The following is a 20551-nucleotide window of genomic DNA, read 5'->3' on the forward strand; positions in this document are numbered from 1 at the left end:
GGAGACCATGGCTCTGAGCCTGCAGGATCTGAGCAGGGATGTAGAGCAGGGGTGCCCAACTTGGAAGGAGATAGGGGCCGAAATTAAGGTCGGCTAGGTTGTTCGGGTTGCCAATAGGTTTAGAACAGTGAAATGTAGGACATTTAGGTGAAATGTAGGATGTTCAAGTAAAATGGAGGACATGACCAAATAAAAGCTGGAAGCATATACATGTAAATCCATACTTCTTAGCCATGCTCAAAATGGAGGACATTGTGGAATTCCTCCTCCTGGACAGGAAGACTGAGATGGGGGACATGTTTGGGAAAAGGAGGGAAAGGCTGTTCACCCTATTAAGGGGCTGGCATCCCATCCCTTTGCCAGGTGGGCAGCCTTGTGAGGGCGAGGATCCTGAATCCCAAGCCACTTGCCAAAAGTACGAGGGCCTCCTCTTCCTGCCCCCCACTCACCCAAACCAAGGGCCCAAGGGAGCAAAAGAGCAAGAGAGGGCAGGGGCTTGGCTCATTAAGGTAAGGGGCCCAGGGTCCTAGGCCGCCTGTCAAAAGCGCAGCAGCCTCCTCCTCCTCCTTTACTCCCATCCACACCCTGAAGACCCTGGGCCCCTTACCTTAATGGGTCAAGCCCCTGCCCTCTCTCGCTCTTTTGCTCTCTTGCTCCCTGCTCTCTCTCTGCCCTCCCGGCTCTACTCTGCCGATTGCCCAGCAAAAAGCTGCTCCCACTGGGCCTGCCTGGCCAAAAAGGTGAGAGGAGCTGTAAGCCTGCCTCCAGCCAAAGCTCTCCTGGGAAGAAGAGGCAAAGTCTGGGGGAAGAGTCCATTGCTCCCATCCTCCAAAGCCCCATGCAGTCAGGGAGGACTCTGGAAGCCGGGACATCCTCTTCCTCTTATTTGGCCCCGGGCTTCCAGAAATCCTTTGGCGGGCCGCAGCACCCCTAAGGGGCCTGGAGGCATCTCATTCACAGGGTCTCCATGAGTTGGGATAAACTTGAAGACAGTTAACAACAAACAACAAGTCCACACATATGTTGTAACCTTCCTTCACAGGCAACCTGCTCCAGCCTGTTGCCCTTCAGAGGTGCCTAAGTGCTCTACAGGTCCAGCACTTTGGTCCTTTTCTTGTGAATTTGTGTCTTCAGTCAGTATGACATAGTGGTTTGGGTGCTGGTCTAGGATTCTGGGAGACCAAGGTACAAATCCCTGCTCCACCATGGAAACCCACTGGAAGACCTTGGGCAAGTCGCACTCTCTCAGCCTTAGACGACGACAGTGGCAAGCCAACTCTGAATAAATCTTACCAAGTAGGGTCCCCATAAATTGGAGCTGGCTTGAAAGCAACAAGTAACTAATGGTTACTTCTTATTGAAGTGTGACTTTAAGTCAGCTCCAGCTTCTGGCAACTGTAAGGCAAGGCTATAATGGCATTGTCTTGGCAAGATTTATTCAGAGGTTGGTTGTCATTGCCTTCTTCTGAGAGGAAGAGAGCATGACATGCACAAAGTCAACCAGTGAGTTTCCATGAATGAGCAAGGATTCAGACTTTAATCTCCTGGAATCCTACTACAGTACTCCAACCACTACACCACACTAGCTGAAAGGGCTATTATTCTGAATGAAGACAGCAGTTGCTGGATGCTGTGCCCTGTCCTTCCAGCCACGTGCCACGTGCCTTCCTTTTCTGTTCAGCTGGAGAACTATTTTCAGTCATGTGTTGTGCAATTATGTGGGAGACCTAGCTCTGACTCTTGGGACAGCATGGGTCAAGGAAAATGCTCTCAGCATCAAGACAAAGAAAGCAAACAGAGGCTGAAATGTTCATCCTCAAATGATTTTTTTTAAATTAATATACAGTCGGCCCTTCTTATACACGGATTTATTTATTCAAGCATCCATGATTTGAAAATGTTAAAAAAAGTATAAATTTCAAATATCAAACCTTGATTTTCTATTTTTAATAAGGGACACATTTTGCTATGTTATTGTATTTTGTTATCCATGGGGGATCTTGGAACCAAACCCCAGTGTATAACAAGGGTCCACTGTACTCCACTCTTGTTGACTTGAGGTTGCCCCTAATAACTCCTAACTCAAAAATGAAACTCCAAGTTCAGCCCACAAAGTCTGGGGTACATTGACACTGTAGAAATCATGCAGTTTGACAGCACTTTAAGCCTTGTAGCTCCATCCTATGGAATCCTGGGATTTGTAGTCTTTCACCATCTCTGTCAAAGAGTGCTGATGCCTCACAAAACTACAAATCCCAGGGCTGTGTAGGACGGAGCAATGGCAGTTAAAGTGGTGTCAGGCTGCAGGATTTCTACAGTACAGATAGACGCCAATCTGGTGTAGTGGTTTGAGTGTTCTATGGAAGGAGTATGGAAGGAGATCTTGTAGCACCTGTGAGACTAACTGAAAGGAAGAAGTTGGAAGCATGAGCTTTCCTAGACTTGAGCCTACTTCCTCAGATGCTTTAGGTGGAGTGGAATGACATTTTTACTATAATGTCATACATTTTGCAGTGCCTGGTCCTCCTTGGTGGTGAGCACATCTTGGTCACCCTGCCACTAAATTGCCCCCTCCTTCCCCTCAAGTCTGAGGAGCCATCGACTTGAACTCCGCCTGAAGCATTTGGGAACCACTACATGAGTCTGAGCCCACATTACTTCCCAAACTTTGGTCCTCAAGGTGTTTTGGACTCCATCTCCCAGAATTGCTGACAGCTGGCCATGCTTGGCCAACAGTCAAGAATTCCCAAGACTGAAGCTGTGCTCCCCAGCCTTTGGGCCTCCAGAAGCTTCTAGGCGTCGAAGCCCAAAGGCCATGGAGGCCCGAAGTTTGGGGAAAGCCCTGCCTGCCTGAGGGAAGCCAGAGGGAGCCACCCCCGGCCACCTCCCTCCCTCCCTCCCTCCCTCCGGCGAGGAGGCTAGCTGCGCCTCCGCCCTCGAAGAGTCCCAGGAGGAGGCTGAGGATGGCGCCCAGGGCGGGCAGCTGGAGGGGGCAGCAGGGCTGCTGCTGCGGCTGCTGCTGGGGATGCCGGCTGCCCAGCACTCCGCTGCTGCTGCTGGCCTACCTGAGCTACCTGCTCCTGGGCAGCGCCGCATTCTGGGCTCTGGAGTCTCCGGGGGAGAAGCAGGCGGCGCAGATGCTGCTGAAGGAGAGGTGGGACCTCCTGGAGAACTTCACCTGCCTGGAGAAGGAGGCCCTGGAGAGGCTGGCCCAGGTAGAAGGCACCCTGCAGAGGGTTTCCTAGGCTAGCCACACTGGAGAGAGAAGCCGGTTTAGCCCCGCTTTAACTCTTTGTCTGGCTCTTTGCTATGGAATTCTGGGAGTTGAAGTTTGTTGTGGAGCCCAGAGCGGAGCAGAGTTAAAGAGTTAAAGCGGGACCAAACCGGGTTGCCCTGGCTCCATCCTACAGAATCCTGGGATTTCTAGCTTTCTTAGGCAGCGGCATTCTTTGGCAGAGGAGAATAAAGACCTTGTAACTACAAATCCCAGGATTCCATCAAGTGGAGCTACAGGGCTTAAAGGGGTGTCAAACTGCATTATTTCTACAGTATAGCTGTACCCCTCTCCTGGTGGAAACAATCCAATCATAGGTCCAAAATACACTGAAGAAATAATCCAGTTTGAGACTGCTTTAACTGCCCTGGCTCAGTGCTAGGGAATTCTGGGAATTGCAGTTTATTGTGGCAGCAGAGCTCTCTGACAGAGAAAGCTAAATGTCTCACAAAACTACAGTTCCCAGAATTCCCTAGCATTGTGTCAGGGTCGTTAAAGCAGTCTCATGTTTGGACCTCAGTCTCTAAGCTGGTCCTAATGTCAACTAGGCTTTCAGCCATATGGAGATGATCCTGTTGCCTTTATGATGGTTGTAAGCAGTTTATTTGAAGCATTTTTTGGACTGTGTGAAGGTTAGCTATTTGTTATGTTGTACAGAACAAGAGACCAAAGATATATATTCTCAGCACTAGATGATGTACATGTTATTCCCATATATAGAAGTCCAGTAATCCTTTCCAAAATATCCATGGGAGATCTTAAATTTTTTTTACTCAGAATTGTTTTTCTTTCCCTCTCCTGGTTTATGTCAGCTGTTGACAGATCAAATGACCATCTCTTTGGGTGATGACATCCATTTTGGAGGCTTTGGAACTAAGTGGCCAAATGAAATGAATACACAGGTGTTAAAAGTCAAGTTTGGTATTTCACATCTATCCATCTGAGCTTAATGTCCTTTTTATTATTATTGATGCAGCACCTAATGTGTCCTACCAGCTTCACAGGATAAATAAACAGGATAAACCCAAAGCTTGCTGTGTAAATGGGGTTTTAGAAACAATTCGATACATGAAAATAACAAAGAGCAGATGAATCAATGAGGGAAGGGAGAGGTTCTAGAAAGTGGATCAATAAAGAGAGACCAGAGACGATTGAAAGTTTGTTTTCAACTATAGTTTTTTGCTGCTGAGCATGGAAATTAGAGGGTTATATATCCCCTAATCTCATTCATTTTAAGATTTGTTGTAGTGTTTTGACCAGCATGGGTACTTTTTGAATTATCTGATATACAGGCATTGTGTGAGCCAGTGTGGCTTAATGGTTTGAATGCTGGACTTTGACTCTGGAGATCAGGGTTCAATTCCTGACTCTGGCATAAAGCCCACTGGTTGACCTTGGGCAAGTCACATGCTCTCAACCTTAGGAGAAGGCAATGGCAAATTTCCTCTGAACAGAACTTGCCAAGAAAACCCCATAATAGATTTTCTTTGGGGTCATCATCAGTCAGAAACAACATGAAGGCACACAACAACACAGGTGCTCTGTGTGTGCCTTCAAGTCACCTGTCGACTTAGATGGCACAGTTGTTGCTCACTTTCAAGTCATTTTCAACTTAGGTGTCTCTAAAGCAAATCTATCACATGATTTGGGAAGAAATGTTTGAGTTTGTTTTTGCCTTTGCCTCCCTTTAAGGCTGAGAGAGGGTGACTTCCCAAGGTCACCCAGTGAGTTTCAGTGGCTGAGCAGGCATTCAAACCTTGGTCTCCAGAGCTCAAACTACACCATGCTGGCTCTCTTGACTTATCTTGATGGGAAGAGAAAAAGAGTTGTTGGAAGAAGGTTTCCATCCATGGTTTGAACATTTTTAAAAATTCGAAAAGCACACCTTGATTTTGTATTTTTTTAAAAAATAAGGGACACCATTTTACAATTCCATTGTATTCAACAGGACTTGAGCATCCATGGGTTTTAGTAATGACAGGGTGTTCTAGAACCAAACCACAGCAGATACCAAGGGCCCATGCTACTGATGTTGATTTAATAAGGTCTCAGAAGGTGTTCTCTGTCTTAGACATACTACCTGAGATCCTTTAAATGGCAATACTAGGACTGAACAAGAACTATCTTCTGTTTTCAGTACTTTTAAGGAGGAAGAGAAACACGACAGTAAACCCTGTTCTACTCATGACTTAGGTCCAAAACATGCTGCAGAAATAATCCAATTTGAGGCTGCTTTAACTGCCCTGGCTCAGGGCTAAGGAATCTTGGGAACTGTAGTTTATTGTGGCACTAGGGCCCTCTGACAGAGAAGGCTCAATATCTCACAGAGCTACAGTCCCCTGAATTCTCTAGCATTGAGCCAGGGCAGTTAAAGTGGTCTCACACAAGATTATTTCTGCAGTGTGTTTTGGACCTTATTCCCTGGTCCCAGACAGAGCAAGACAGTCATTTAGGATCAAGCTATATGCAGGGAATAGACTTGCCCAATGGCTAATCAGTCCTCCTCCAAACAGAATTTTCTCAAAGACACATGCCTGAAAATCAGATTTGCAACTTATGTCTTGTTTACCTTTCCGTGACCTATCCTGAACAACACTTGCTAAATGGAAAGCATATAGAAGAAACAGATTGTTCACCACTCAGGGCAGTATCTGCAAAAAATCATGCCAAGCATATCTATTTTGACCCTTAGGGGCTGTGCACACCAGCAGGAAAGGCCAGGTTGGGAGTGGAGTCGGGGTGTAGTGTCTATAAGACGCATGCCCCAGATACACCCCCAGGGCAGCATGACATCATGCGCTGCACCACACGGTGCTCCTCTGGTGCTGCATCTGCAAGACGCGGTGCCGAAAGGGCACCGTAAAGCTGCTGCACCATGGCTATCGCGCCCTTTGCAGGATGGAAAAAGGAGCCACTTTTTGCACCCTACAAAGGCCAGATTGGGGCCATGGCCCTGATGTGGCTGTAAAAGGGGCAGCTGCAGGCCACCCCTTAGGGACAGTCTACACAGTCCCTTAGTTTTTCTCATGTTCTTTGTGTGGCACATTTCACTAGCTGTATACTTTCTCTGTATTTTGTTTCTAACTTCCAAAAGTCTTAAAATTTATGAGTGGACTTATTCATAATAATTCTGAGGAGTATTAGCTTCAAAAACTGCACTTAATGGCAACTTCTTTATACTGTAGGCCAGTTCTGTCTGTCAGTAAACTTTCCTGTTGCATTATGCATTGGCAGATGGGGAACCCAATCACATATTTTAGAGGCAATACAGTAAAAACTTCAGCTTATTTAAACAGCATGTATAGGGTAATGCTGAAAACTTAGGTCCAAAACACACTGTAGAAATAATTCATATTGAGACCCCTTTAACTGCCCTGGCTCAATGCTAGGGAATTCTAGGAACTGTATTTTTGTGAGACATTTAGCTTACTTTGTCAGAGAGCTCTGGTGCCACAAAAAACTACAACTCCCAGATTTCCTAGCACTGAGCCAGAGCAGTTAAAGTGGTCTCAAACTGGATTATTTCTGCCCTGTGTTTTGGACCTTAGTTGCTTTAAGATTGTGGTAGGGAAAACATAAAGAGCAAATGTTATTTGCAGGCCAGCAGGCAGCAACCTCTAACGACAACTACCACTAAGCTTCGAGTTCAGTTCATGACCTCATGAGAGAAGGAAAGGAGACCAAATTCCATTGAATGCCTTTCTATGGCATTGCAAAAATCAAAGCTCAAATGACATATTCCCTGTATTATTTTAAGAGCTATATGCTCCTTTTTGTCATGCAACCTCCTAAAGTGTTTATACAATGTTGAAATTAATAAAGGTTAATTCAACAGAAGGTCATATCTACACATTTTAGACATACAGTAGGCTGCTTGTATGTTTGCCATGTTTGTACAGAATGTGAAGTCAGGATTCTGGAGGGAGATGTTTATTCCTCCCGAAAGTGTGCCCAGAATTACAGCCTTAATTATATAGAATGTTGCTGCAGATCCTGCATCTTAGAGATGCTGTATAATCAGTTGTTATCTGTGAGTTGCTCTGAGGAAGTAAGTACGTACGCTATTCTGGTAGCTAGCCGGGTGGGTGAATGGATGGATTGACAGATATTCAGCACCCAGCTTCATTTTCAGCTGCAAGAATAGCTTGTATAACACTGCTAAAGGACAGTATAGAAAGAGTATAGGTTTTTTGTTCCCCTAAGCACACTTTCAGCTTTATTTCAAAGACCAAGGATGCATCCAGGTAAGACTTGTTTATCTCACAAGTTCAATTCCTTTTCCCATAATCAGTGTGGGAAGGAAGGTTTACTAAGTTACAGTCTCTCGGATAAGGAGTCAGATAAGACTGATGATCTTTCACCTATGTACCTAGAAAGGCATTTCAAGATTAGTTTTCACCTCTACTATGTGTTTTTCCTTATCAGAATCAGTAAGGTAAAAATTAAGAACCTTCATTTAGAAGGGACAAGGTCCAACCAACTTCAAAACTTCTACCTTCACCATGTCTACCCGCACCCCAGTAATCTGGCGCTATTGCATATATTCCTACAAAGAAGCTTTGATTTCGGGTGCAAATTCATCCTGTACTTCCCTTCTCAGGAAAAAGTTTTACGGAATGCAGTTTTAAGCTTTTTGCATAGCACTGCATCTTTAAAAAGATAAACTGTTAATATAGCTGAGAGTAATCACAAGCAGACAGAGAATCAAGCTGCTTCCTATTTTAGGGAGGATGTAAGTATGGTAGAGAGTATTTACATTGTGCCAAAGTGGGTGGCTATCATAGCCACATGCGGATTTAGAGGAATGGCATTGGCAAAGTGGAGAAGGGTGTATTAATTTATTGCCAGAACTGACCCTAGGAAACAACTGCTGTGCACAATCAATGCATGCATTGACTGGCTGAGGATAGAGTCACATTGATATTTCTGTTTTTGTGTAACAGTAAATGATACAATTTACAGTGCCAAAAAGGCCACAACAAGAGGAAAATGGTTCTGTTTTACACATTGCAAAGTTGTATCAATCCTCCCCCTCACCCATACAGATTGATTGTTGATAGCAGTTAAAGGTACAGGAGAAGAAAGGTAATTTTATTGTTAAAAGTTTGTCTGGGAAAAATCCAACCTATGTCATGAAATTTACTCCCTTTGAACTATCTCACAGAGTTGTTGTCAGGATAACAAGTCTAGCGATAAGGTATAAATATAAATAGTTAATAATTGAAGTCTGCCAAACAATACCAAAAACATTTCTGTTTGTTTATTTGTTTTACATACTGTGTGGAGGACTTCTGTGCCCTTTTATAGTCCTGGAAAACCAGCTTTTAAGAGCCACACATTTATCAAACACATTATACCTGTATAAGCAATAGGTTTATTCTGTGGCATCCTGTGCTGACATAATTCTATCTGTGCCACTTCTTTTGAGCTGGATGGCTGTCAGTAGCAGAATGGTAGACCCAAGTTCATCTGTTCACTGGAATGGACTTGTGGAGTTTATGCAACTGAATCTTTCATGCAGCTGAAGCTACGGTTCAGCTACAGCTCCAAATGATGAATACACATCCTGATTTCTATCCATGCCATTTATCTTCCCCAAGCAAAAATAAGGCAAAAATTCTAGAGAATCTTGATGTAGGAATGCAGCTCCTGTTGGAGGCTAAGCACTATTCTTCCATGTCAGAGTGTGGAGATTTAGTTTCTGGGTTTAAAATATGATGTGTAACTGGAAAACCATTACTCGGTTTTGTTAATTTTTCATTTTTAAAACAGTAACACTCCCTGGATATAGAGCAGATCATACAGTTTAATGAAGACAGTGGGTAAAAGAACATTAAACTTTGAGAAAAGCTGTGCCAGCTCTGTTCAAGGACCTGTCTAAACCCACATTTCGTTCCCACAGTGCAGAATCAGATGCCAATGGGAAACTCACAAGGTAGACATGAGGGCTGTAGAAATCATGCATTCATCTTTCTCAGCTACCAGTGTTCAGAGGTTTACTGCTTATGATACTGGAGTCATGACTAGAGGCCACTGATAGCCTTATCTAATCTGCTTTTAGTTCAGTTTTACCAAGTTGAGCGCTGTCAGATTAACGCCTTTTTAAGATGCCAAGTTAATCACTGTATGAAGGAATTCCATAGTTTAAGTATTCAGTATGTGAAGAAGTTGGATATGTTCCTAATCTCATTCAGCTTTATTGGTATTTTGACCAGCAGGGGTACTTTTATAGATTATATATAGCTATGGGATTGTTATATTCCATTGTACCTTGTCCTGTTTGGCAGCAGGAAGAACTTTCTTGAACAACATGTTGCTTTATAAATGACTAAGGAAATCAAGGTTCTCCAGTTTCTCTGCAGACAAAGGTTTACCACATATGAGGCATCAGTCATGTGTTCATTTATTTATTGTATTTATAATATATGTTTAAGCATCCCTGATTGCCTATGGACTGGGGAAGAGATGTCATCAGTAGGCTCATGATACCCAACTCTTCCTCTTTCATTTTATGCTGATGAAATACCAGGCATGTTAAAGAAGTGGAGTCAGAAATACACTGAATGAGGACTAATCAACTGAAGGTAATACACATTCCGAGCACTCCTGGTGGATGACCATCCAACCTCTGTTTAAAAACCTCCAAGGAAGAGACACCACCACATTCCCAGACAGTACATTCCACTGTTCAACAGTTCTTACCATCAGGGTGTCCTTCCTAATGTTTAGGTGGAATCTCTTCCTGTAGTTTCCATCGCTCTGCATCCTGGTCTCTGGAACAGCAGAAAATAATCATGCTGCTTCTTCCATATGACATTCTTTCAAATATTTAAACCTGGCTGTCATGTCACATGGCTCTGATTTTCTCTTCTCCAGGCTAAACATACCCATCTTCTGAAGTCGTTGCTCATAGTGCATGGTTTCCAGACCTTACACCATTTTGGTCACCTTCCTCTCGACACTTTCTAGCTTATCAACGTGCTTTTTGAATACTGGTGCTCAAGATTAAACACAGTATTCCAGGGGAGGTATGACCAAAGCAGGATAAAGTGGCACTATTAATTCCTTCAGTTTAGACAGTGTACTCCTATTGATACAGCCTGGAATTTCATTGACTTTTCTGGCTGCCCCATAACACTACTGACTGATGTTCAGCTTGTGGTCAACCAAGTTTTCTAGATCTTTCTTGCATGCACTGCTGTCAAGCCAGGTGCACCCATTCTATATCTGTGCATTTCATTTTTATTGCCCAAGTGTAATACCTTACATTTCTCACTGTTTAAATTCATTTTGTTAGTTTTGGACCAGCTTTCTAATCTGTTAAATTCTGATGCTGTCCTCTCTGGTGTTGGCTACTCCTTCTAATTTAGTGTCATAAACATATTTGATAAGTACTCCCTCTGTTTCATCATCAAGGCTATTGATAAAGATGCTGATTAGCCCTGGTCCCAGGACAACTCTGTGGCACCATACTAGTCACTTCTCTTGAGGATGAAGAGGAGCCATTGATGAGCACCTTTAGGGTCCACTCAGTCAGTCGACTAACTGCAAATCCATGTAACAGTTGCATTATCTAGCCCACAGTTTACCAGCTTTTTTGTAAGAATATCATGAGGGACCTTGTTCAAGGACATATTGAATCAAATATACTATATCCACAACATTATCTTCATCTACCAAGCTTATGGCTTTATTAAAAAAAAGAGAGAGAGAGAGAAGATTAATCTGGCATGACTTTTTTTTGAGAAACCTATGTTGAATTTAAATGATCACAGTATTGCATTCTAAGGGCTTACATACTGTCTCTTTCATGATCTGCTCTAGAATCTTTCCTGGCACTAATGTCAGGCTGACTGTATGGTAGTTGTTTGGGTCCTCTTTTCCCCCTTTTTTGAAGATGGGGGCAACATTTGCCCTCCTCCAGTCTGCTGGGACTTCTTCTGTTCTCCACGCATTCTCAAAGATTATTGGCAATGGTTCTGAGATTACTTCTGCCACTTCTTTTCATACCCTTTGATGAAATTCATCTGGCCCTGGAGACTTGAATTTGCTTAGAATAGCCAGGTGTTCCTGTGCTTCCTCTTTACCTATTCTGTGCTACATTTTCCCTACTGCATCATCTGCCCCATTTCCTCCTGGTTGAGCGCTATTTTCCTTTTGTGAGAAGATTGAGGCAAAGAAGGTTTTGAGTAGTTCTACCTTTTCAATGTCCCTTGTTAGCATTTCACCATCTTCTCCATGCAGTGGTCCTACTATTTTCTTGTCCTTCTTTTTGCTATGGACATAACCAGTCCAGACAGGGTGGCAGTGTGGTTGGTGACTGAATTATTTGAACAAAGGAGAATTTGTTCAATCTGTTGTAGACATGTTATATTTCTCCAATAGACGGTTGAGCAGTCACTGAGAGTCTAGTCACATTCCAATTCCTAGACCCTTGACAGTCCTCATGGTCATTCTTGGTTTTGATTAAAAACTAGTCACATGTAAAAACAGACCTGGGAGAGGAGTTTAATCATCTATAAATGTCCAGTTACATCTCCAGTAGTCATGAGTAGCCATATTTAGTGTCTGAGGTATTGTTCTTGGGTCCCTGGTGTGCTGTTTGTAGCATGCAGGCTGCATCAACCTTTTTTCTAAAGGCTTTTCACTTCCAAGATGAGATGAAGTCTATGCACTAAATGGGGCTAATAGGAAGTACTTATCCATCAAGGCAGCATGTTTAGCAAAAAGCAAGTGTGAGTCAAGTAGAACTCCCAAACCAGTTTAGGGAGGGGAGTTTAGAATTATTATCCAGAGAGTTCCTCTAGTGCCACTGACCAAACTAGAAAACTCAGGTTTCCATAAGATGCGTCCATGGCAGTTAGAGGAATCATAGCACTATAATTAAGCATTGTGAAAAGGCCCCTGATAGCTATTCCAACAGAGAAATAGCAACCTTTTTGATCTCAGGCATACTTTTCCCTTTAGGGATATAAGAAAAACATGCAAGCATCAATTCCAGCTTGTTCAAAATTCAGCTTTCATCTGTTCAATCAAATCTATTTTCCTGCTGCTTGTGGGCATTGATTCAAGAGTGATAGAATAGCTCACAGATGTTTAGTAACTGAAATGCAATCTAGCTGAGTGTCCTGAGCATAAGCTTTGTCCAGCAACTTGATATAGCCATTGTCTAACATCCGTGGAACTGAAGTAGTATTCCCAAATGGTCCTTTTTTTGTGTCTTCCAGACAGGAAGGATTGAAACTCTCAGAGAGTTAATTAAAAACTTATAACAGAGAACTGGAGACAATGGAATAAAATGAAATGTCTAGATTTTGTAAAAAGGCATAGGAATCATGCTCGATCAGATCAAAGACCTATCTATTGGTCCAGTGGCCACTCAGTTTTTCTTGTTGTTGCGTGTCTTCAAGTCATTGCCATCTTATGGTGGCCCTAAGATGAACCTATACAGGGGGTTTTCTTGGCAAATTTTTTCAGAAAAGAGTTGTCTTTACCTTCCTCTGAGGCTGAAAGAGTGTGATTTACCCAAGGTCACCTAAATAATAAATAAAAATTTTATTTATATGCCGCCCTTCCTACGATCAGGGCGGCTTACATCAGATTAAAAACAAAGATAACAATCAAATAAAATGCACAACAATAAAATCAAGGAAACAAGCAAAAAAAAAAAAAAAAAGCCCCATAGCCCAACCTCTTGGCTACGGAAAGAGGAGGGAGGCCCACAGGATTTTTATTCGGATTTTTATTTTTATTATTTTATTTTATTATTTATTTTTATTTACCTACTGGACTTCCATGGCTGAGTGGAGTTTCAGACCCTGATCTCCAAGATTTTAGTCCAGTGCTTGAACAGTTATGCCATGCTTAATCTCAGTAACATATGAGAAACTAGCTAGCAAGACAGGAATGCAGCTGCAGTCTCCATCTCATGCTGCTGTGTAACTCGTATATCTATACTACCTCTAAAAAAAAAAGACAAGTTTGCTTATATGTTTCCCAAGGGAAAATGCTGAGGCAGAGGGAGGAGCAAACCATCCCCAGTCTTCAAGCAGCCCAGTCCAACAAGGAAAAAAGGCAGGCTTGCTTATATCCTCCCTGAGGCAGGTGCTGAGGCAAGGGAGGAACAAACAATCCCCAGTCTTCAAGCAGCCCACTGGGTGACCTTGAGCAAGTTACACTCTCCCAGTCTTCAAGGAAGGGAATGGCAAACCTCCTCAGAATAAATCTTGCAAAGATGACTCTAGGAAAGGTTTGTGACAAGTCAGAGTTGACTTGAAGGCAGGTAACAACAGGCAACAAATACTGGGGCATTGGGTTCACTCAAATAAATGAACTGCTTGCTCTGTAAATTAATATGATCTCTATAACTCTAGAAAAGCCTGTAGTATGAAAGGAGATGGGTCTTTTTGAGAATTACACCCACATCTTGAATCCCACCGGCTAATCCCAACTCGAGTAGATTCGTTTAGTCACTTACTGACTAATGAGCCAACAAGTAGGTAAATCTCACTGAATTAGTGCAGCTGCTGTAGTAAAGACTAACAATAGAATATTCCATATTTCATGGTACAGTGAGATACAGGCATAGCAGTCTCCTGGTTTTAGTGAAAATTGTTGATAGCAGACTGCTGGTGGAAAATCAGGAAACTCTTTCACTTCTTCTTGACCTTCATCATTTGCTGTTGCTGAAAATCTCACTACATACCTTTTTTTCTACCTTTGGATTAGGGGTATGGGTATGGTACCCACTCGTTTCCATCAAAGGTTTGAGCTCTTCAGAGAATGCTAACCTGGAAAGAGTGAGTATAAACTGTATATACTGTCTATATTTCTCTGAAGATGCCAGCCACAGATGCTGGTGAAACATCAGAAAGAAACTCTGCTAGAACATGGCCACATAGCCCCCCAAAACCCACAAAAAACTATGTATATACTGTGTGACCCTGGGTGAGGAGGAGTGATTCCTATGTAAATCTGTGTATTGTTCTGTTGTTGATGGCCTCCTCAGGGTAGGAGGATATGCAAAAGAGGATTAGTGTTTGGTAATTGGTAATCATTGTTTGCTGGAAAAGCCTCTGACCCTGAGTGGTTTATCATTTGCATTTGCTGAGTCCTGGTTTTGGTGTCCTTCAGGACTGGTAGCCAAACTTTATTTATTTTGAGGGTTTCTTCTTTCCTGTTGAAATTGTCCAAGTGTTTGTGGATTTCAATGGCTTCTCTATGCATTCTGACCTGATAGTTGTTGGCATGGTCCAGAATTTCAGTGTTTTCAAACAGTAATTTGTGCCCAGGATGGTTTGTAATATGTTCTGCTATTGCTGATTTTTCTGGCTGACCCAGTCTGCAGTGTCTCTTATGTTCCTTGATTCTTGTTTGGACACTGTGTTTGGTGGTCCCTATGTAGACTTGTCCGCAGCTGCATGGTATGCGGTAAACTCGGTCTACCAGTGTTTTGATTGTGCTTCTTTTTTGTCCTGGGTGATGGTTGGAGTTCTTGTGCAGGTATTGGCCTGTATGTATAGGTTTTCTATATAGTGTGTGACCCAAATGTTGGTTCAGTTTGCAGATGACTAGGACATCCAAGAATGGTGGTGTTCCTTCTTTTTCTTTTTTCATAGTGAATTGGATGTTAGGGTAGATGTTGTTCAGATGATTCAGGAAAACAGCCAGGTCTTTTTCTCCATGGCTCCAAATGGTGAAAGTGTCATCCACGTATCGGAACCAAGTTGTGAGCTTTTTTGATGCTGTTTCCAGGGCTTGCTTTTGAAAGTGTTCCATGTAAAAGTTTGCTATCACGGGGCTTAGAGGGCTTCCCATTGCTACCCCATCTCTCTGCATATTCTTCTACCCTGAGGAGGCCATCAACAACAGAACAATACACAGATTAACATGGGAATCACTCCTCCTCACCCAGGATCACACAGTATATATATACCCACTCTCTTCCAGGTTAGCATTCTCCGAAGATGCCAGCCACAGATGCTGGTGAAACATCAGGAAGAAATTCTTCTAGAACATGGCCAAATAGCCCGAAAAGCCCACAGAAAACTAAAGCTATTACTGTTTTCTGGATTTTGTATTTTATTGAACTTTGATGCATGGCCAACATGGCTACTCCTGAATTTGCCACATACAGTACTTGTTTCTCTAGGAAAGCTCAACCATATCCTCTCCAGGCAACAATGTATCAAATAAAGGTTAAGTGTATCACTACTGCCTTGGATAGATCTGTCAGAGCAACTCTCATCATTCCTGTTTCTGTATAACTGATTGTGATGAATGAGGGCACTTTCAGTCTGCCAGATTCCACGCCCTTATTATGGCTTCAGAAGGATTTCTGCATCATATTCCTTCAGAAAATACTCTAGGACTAGCTTTGGTACCAGAGGTTACCAGCACAGGATTATCCATGCAGAACTAAATCAGAGAATCTGGAACCAATCTTTCCAGGGTTGGTAAAAAGCAATGTGTTTGTTAAACAAAATTTTAAAATCAGATTTTAAATCTAAAATGTGTGTGTGTGTTTTTAAAATAGATTCCAAAATTTTCTTTAAACTATTAGGACAAGATCCTGCATAAGGAGACACTATAGCTACATACAATGCCATAATCACAAAAAGTCAACATGGGTTTCAGAGAAACAAGTCATGCCAGACAAACCTGATCTCTTTCTTTGATAAAATTACCAGCTTGGTAGATGAAGGGAATGCTGTGGATATAGTATATCTTGATTTCAGTAAGGCCTTTGACAAAGTTCCCCATGACATTCTTGCAAACAAGCTTGTAAAATGTGGGCTAGACCAAGGAACTGTTACATGGATCTGTAATTGGTTGACCGGCCGAACCCAAAGGGTGCTCAACAATGGCTCCTTTTCATCCTGGAGAAAAGTGACCAGTGGGGTCCCACAGGGCTCTGTCCTGGGCCCAGTGCTATTCAACATCTTTATCAATGACCTGGATGACAGAATTGGAAGCATACTTATCAAATTTGCAGATGATACCAAATTAGGGGGAATAGCTAATACCCCAGAGGACAGGATCAAGATTCAAAATGACCTGAATAGACTAGAAAGCTGGGCCAAAGCTAACAAAATGAAATTCAACACGGAGAAATGTAAGGTATTGCACTTAGGGCGGAAAAATAAAATGCACAGATATAGGATGGGTGACACCTGGCTGAATGAAACTACGTGTGAAAGGGATCTAGGAGTCCAAGTAGACCACAAGTTGAACATGAGTGAACAGTGTGATGCGGCAGCTAAAAAGGCCAATGCTATTTTAGGCTGCATCAATAGAAGTATAGTGTCTAGATCAAGAGAAGTAATAGTGCCACTGTATTCTGTTTTGGTCAGGCCCCACCTGGAATATTGTGTCCAGTTCTGGGCACCACAATTCAAAAAGGACATTGAGAAACTGGAGCGTGTCCAAAGGAGGGCGACAAAAATGGTGAAAGGTCTGGAAACCATGCCCTATGAGGAACGACTTAGGGAGCTGGGGATGTTTAGCCTGGAGAAAAGAAGGTTAAGAGGTGATATGATCGCCCTGTTTAAATATTTGAAGGGATGTCATATTGAAGAGGGAGCAAGCTTGTTTTCTGCTGCTCCAGAGAACAGGACCCGGAACAATGGATGCAAGCTACAGGAAAAGAGATTCCATCTGAACATTAGGAGGAACTTCCTGACAGTTAGGGCTGTTCGACAATGGAATGCACTCCCTCGGAGGGTGATAGAGTCTCCTTCCTTGGAGGTCTTTAAACAGAGGCTGGATGGCCATCTGTCAGGGATGCTTTGATTTGGATTTCCTGCATGGCAGGGGGTTGGACTGGATGGCCCTAGTGGTCTCTTCCAACTCTATGATTCTATGATTCTATGATTCTATATCTGAAGTTATGTTCCAAATACTACCTGCCAACTTACCTTTTAGCTCTGCCATTTCTTTGTTGGCAGAGTGCCAGTGTCAGGTAAAAGACATTGTCCACTTGATACTAACTTGTCCCTTGTACATTGATCAAAAAGAAATCTTTTTGGAACCCTTGCTGATGTATGGATTTGTTTAGTTTCTTTTGAGCAATACTAATGGCTTTGTAGCACATAAAGTGCTTTGCTTTGGTTCAAAAATAAACAAACAAACAAACAAACAAACAGAGTTACATAAAATTGTCACAAATTGTCATGGATACTCAATGTATTAATTTGACCTTCTGGTTAGCAACTTAGATATTTACTTACAGTTTTGCATGTTTGGTATTCTTTATACTAGTTTTGTAAAAACTCTTACTACTATTTGTAAAATAATTTTGTACTATTTGTATTTTTGGTATCTTGTATGTTTTGAATATTTTAAAATTTATTTGCCATAGTCTTTGGCTAGCACAGTAATCCCACCAATGATGGTGATGGTATTGCAAAATAGTGGGAGATGAGTGGGATGTACTAGCTCTTCCTTTAGCTGCCAGGATCCCTGCTCATCCTACTCTATGACAACAAGAGAAGGGCTAAAAGTTTTTTGCAGGGAATTTTGATTGGTGCATATTCAGGAGTATTCCCTGCACAACACCCAGTGGGTTTCCATGGCCAAGCGAGGATATGTAAACTGTTCACCAGAGTCGTCCAACTCTAAAACCATTACATTATGTTGGCTCTCAAACTTTAAATTTTACTCACTAGTGATCTGAACTGTGGTTTCAATCATTAACATACTGTAATTAATGAGCCTGATTTCACATCTACTGTGTTGTTTACTTGTTGATGTTAAATTATCACTGTGGTTTATCAATAAAAGAAGTTCCTTGATGTTGTTGCTTTAGACCTGTGTTAATATGCAGTAACTACTGTATAGTTGTTCTGTGTTCCTAGAGATCGTTTATGTTAGTGATTCCAAGAGAAATTAGTAGGGGGAGACTGAAAACAGATGTCTTTCACGCTGCATAATTACAACACTTTAATATTGCTTTAGTTGTCATGAATCCATCCTAGGGAATCCTGGGATTTGTTGCTCCATGAGGCATTTTGAATTCTCTGCTAGAGAGCTCTATCTTTCTCCAGACAACAAATTCCAGGAGTCCATTCGGTGTGACCATGGCAATTAAAGTAGGTTCAAAGTGATATATATGGGGGGAAGAGACTTTAGTGTAGGACAGCAGGAAGCAGATCTTGATGTACTGGTAGATTTGTCTGTGTGATCTGCAAAAGGTCAGCAAAGATTTCTGTCTCCCAGGTGTTTAACAATAGGAGCAAAAATTATTTTCATTCTAGTCCTACATTTTACTGCTGAAATTATGAAAGCTTTGAGTAATTAAAAGTGACTTATCAATTCATATGACTTTGTAGCTCAAAAATTCCTGGATTCACCGTTGTTGTTGTTTTTTAAATCTAGCTACTGTATATCTATCTGTCTAATTATCTGTCTACATCTCTATTTGTCTGTCTGTCTAAAGTACTTTCTTCATCCACTTAAAGCTCAGTTGATACTTTTTCAGTTGGGGCTAGTACTGTTTGTATTCATCAGTGTCAAACTCCATAGCAGGATTTGTCCTCCTTGTTTAAAAAGAGTTAAAATCTTAAATTCATGTCATGTCTACTAGGGAAGCAATGTAAGCTGATTTACAGTGCAGCCCTACATGCATTCATTTAGGAGTAAGTTCCTTTGTGCTCACTGAAGTTGGTTCCCAAGAAAGTGTCCATGGGATTGCACAGAGTTTAGAAAAGATTTGTTTTTTGTTTTGTTTTTTACTGTAACATCCAGAACCTACAACAACTGCCCAAGGGATGAGAGGTGTAGACTAGAAAGATAACTTTTCCATGTTCTGGGTTTGTTGCCTTGACAAGAAATTACCACCCATAATCCTTCTTATCTCTTTACAGGGTATCATCAAAGCCTACAAGAGTGGACTTTATCTTAAAGGAAATTCAACTCTGGGCAGATGGGACTTTGTTGGCTCCTTTTTCTTCTCTGTTTCTGCAGTAACAACCATTGGTAAGCATTTTCTTTCAAAAGTTAAGTTATTTTTACCTTCCTCTTCTGATAGAAAAGGATAAAGAAAGTAGCCCCTCCCAATTTGCAGAGGATCCATTCTAGAGCCCCCTGTGAAAATAGAAACTGGCAAAAGTTCAAGTCCCATTGAAAATAATGGTGCGCACCACCATTTTGTCCCTCCCACAAAGAGCAAGACTCCAAGTCCAAGAAAATAGAGGGACAAATGTACAAGAAATAATAAGAGAGGAAGTGAGAAAATGTTGAGGTATAACATACAGTAAAATGGCCACTCTAGTGACCTCTCTAAATAGATTTATTCATTAAAAATATATCAAGAAGAGGGTTTTTTTTTTTTTTTGGAGAGCCTTATTGCCTGATAAAACAAAGGTGAGAGGCAGTGAGAAAGGAGCAGTTTTCTCCTTTCCTCTCTGCATGCTGTCATAGCACTTCTTCCAGAGGGAGACAGTCATAAAAGCATACCTTTTGCCAAATGGGGTTTTCCAACACAACAATAGACACATATTTACAAACATCTTCCCTGGGATGAGAACGGAAGTGGTTTGATGGCATGCAGAGACAAGGAGAAAGCTGCTTCTCTCTTGCTGCCTCTCAATGTTCTTTTGTCATGTCATGTGATAAGGCTCTGAAGGGCCATTCACACTTATGTTTTGCTAACAGGTTTAAAAGGGGGTTGTTCACACTTGCGTTGGTTTTCCCCAACCCAAATTCAAGGGGGATGCAGCACAAATCCCCCTTAATCCGATTTTTCCAAAATCGAGTTTCCCCCCCCCCCCCCCACCCAAAACACCAGGTTTTATCAGGGTACTGCCAATGGGAACTTGCTCGCAATCAGATTTGGGGCATCCAGAAGGGAGAGGTTAATGTGCAGGGGGCAGATGATGCCCACACCTTTGCTTCCACCCTGGCAGCCAAGCATCATTGTCTTTCCCTCTCATCACTCGGTTGTGGGAGTGAAAAAAGCAGCTCCAGAAATGCAGTGGATTCAAACTTTCCACACTTTGAAAAGCAGTCTCTTTAAAGCTCAGTTCGGCTTTTTTTCTTTTCTGCCCATCACTCCCCTTGTCTGCACCAATGTCTGATTCCCAACCCAGAACTCACCAATGCCAGGGAGGGGGTTCTTCTGGGAACATTATTAGATTTTTTTTAAATAATAATAATAATAATAATAATAATAATAATAATAATAATATTTGACAGCTTATGCACACATTTGGTATTGCATGGCCACAGAAGACTGAACTTTTAAATACATCATCAGTATGACAGAGGTGCACATGATTT

At 42.1% G+C, this 20551-nt stretch overlaps 1 protein-coding gene across 1 annotated transcript in view; it reads left to right on the forward strand.

Annotated features, from left to right (window-relative positions):
* The first annotated feature begins 2963 nt into the window (after positions 1-2963).
* The window catches only part of LOC121924938 (potassium channel subfamily K member 17-like), a 48094-nt gene continuing 30506 nt past the window's right edge, over positions 2964-20551 (forward strand). Inside the window, exons 1-2 of the mRNA XM_042456508.1 lie at positions 2964-3215; positions 19138-19249. Coding sequence (XP_042312442.1) covers positions 2964-3215; positions 19138-19249 — 364 coding nt within the window. The remainder of the gene's footprint in view (positions 3216-19137; positions 19250-20551) is intronic.

This window comes from Sceloporus undulatus, chromosome 1, assembly GCF_019175285.1.
Source record: "Sceloporus undulatus isolate JIND9_A2432 ecotype Alabama chromosome 1, SceUnd_v1.1, whole genome shotgun sequence".
Lineage (NCBI taxonomy): Eukaryota > Metazoa > Chordata > Lepidosauria > Squamata > Phrynosomatidae > Sceloporus > Sceloporus undulatus.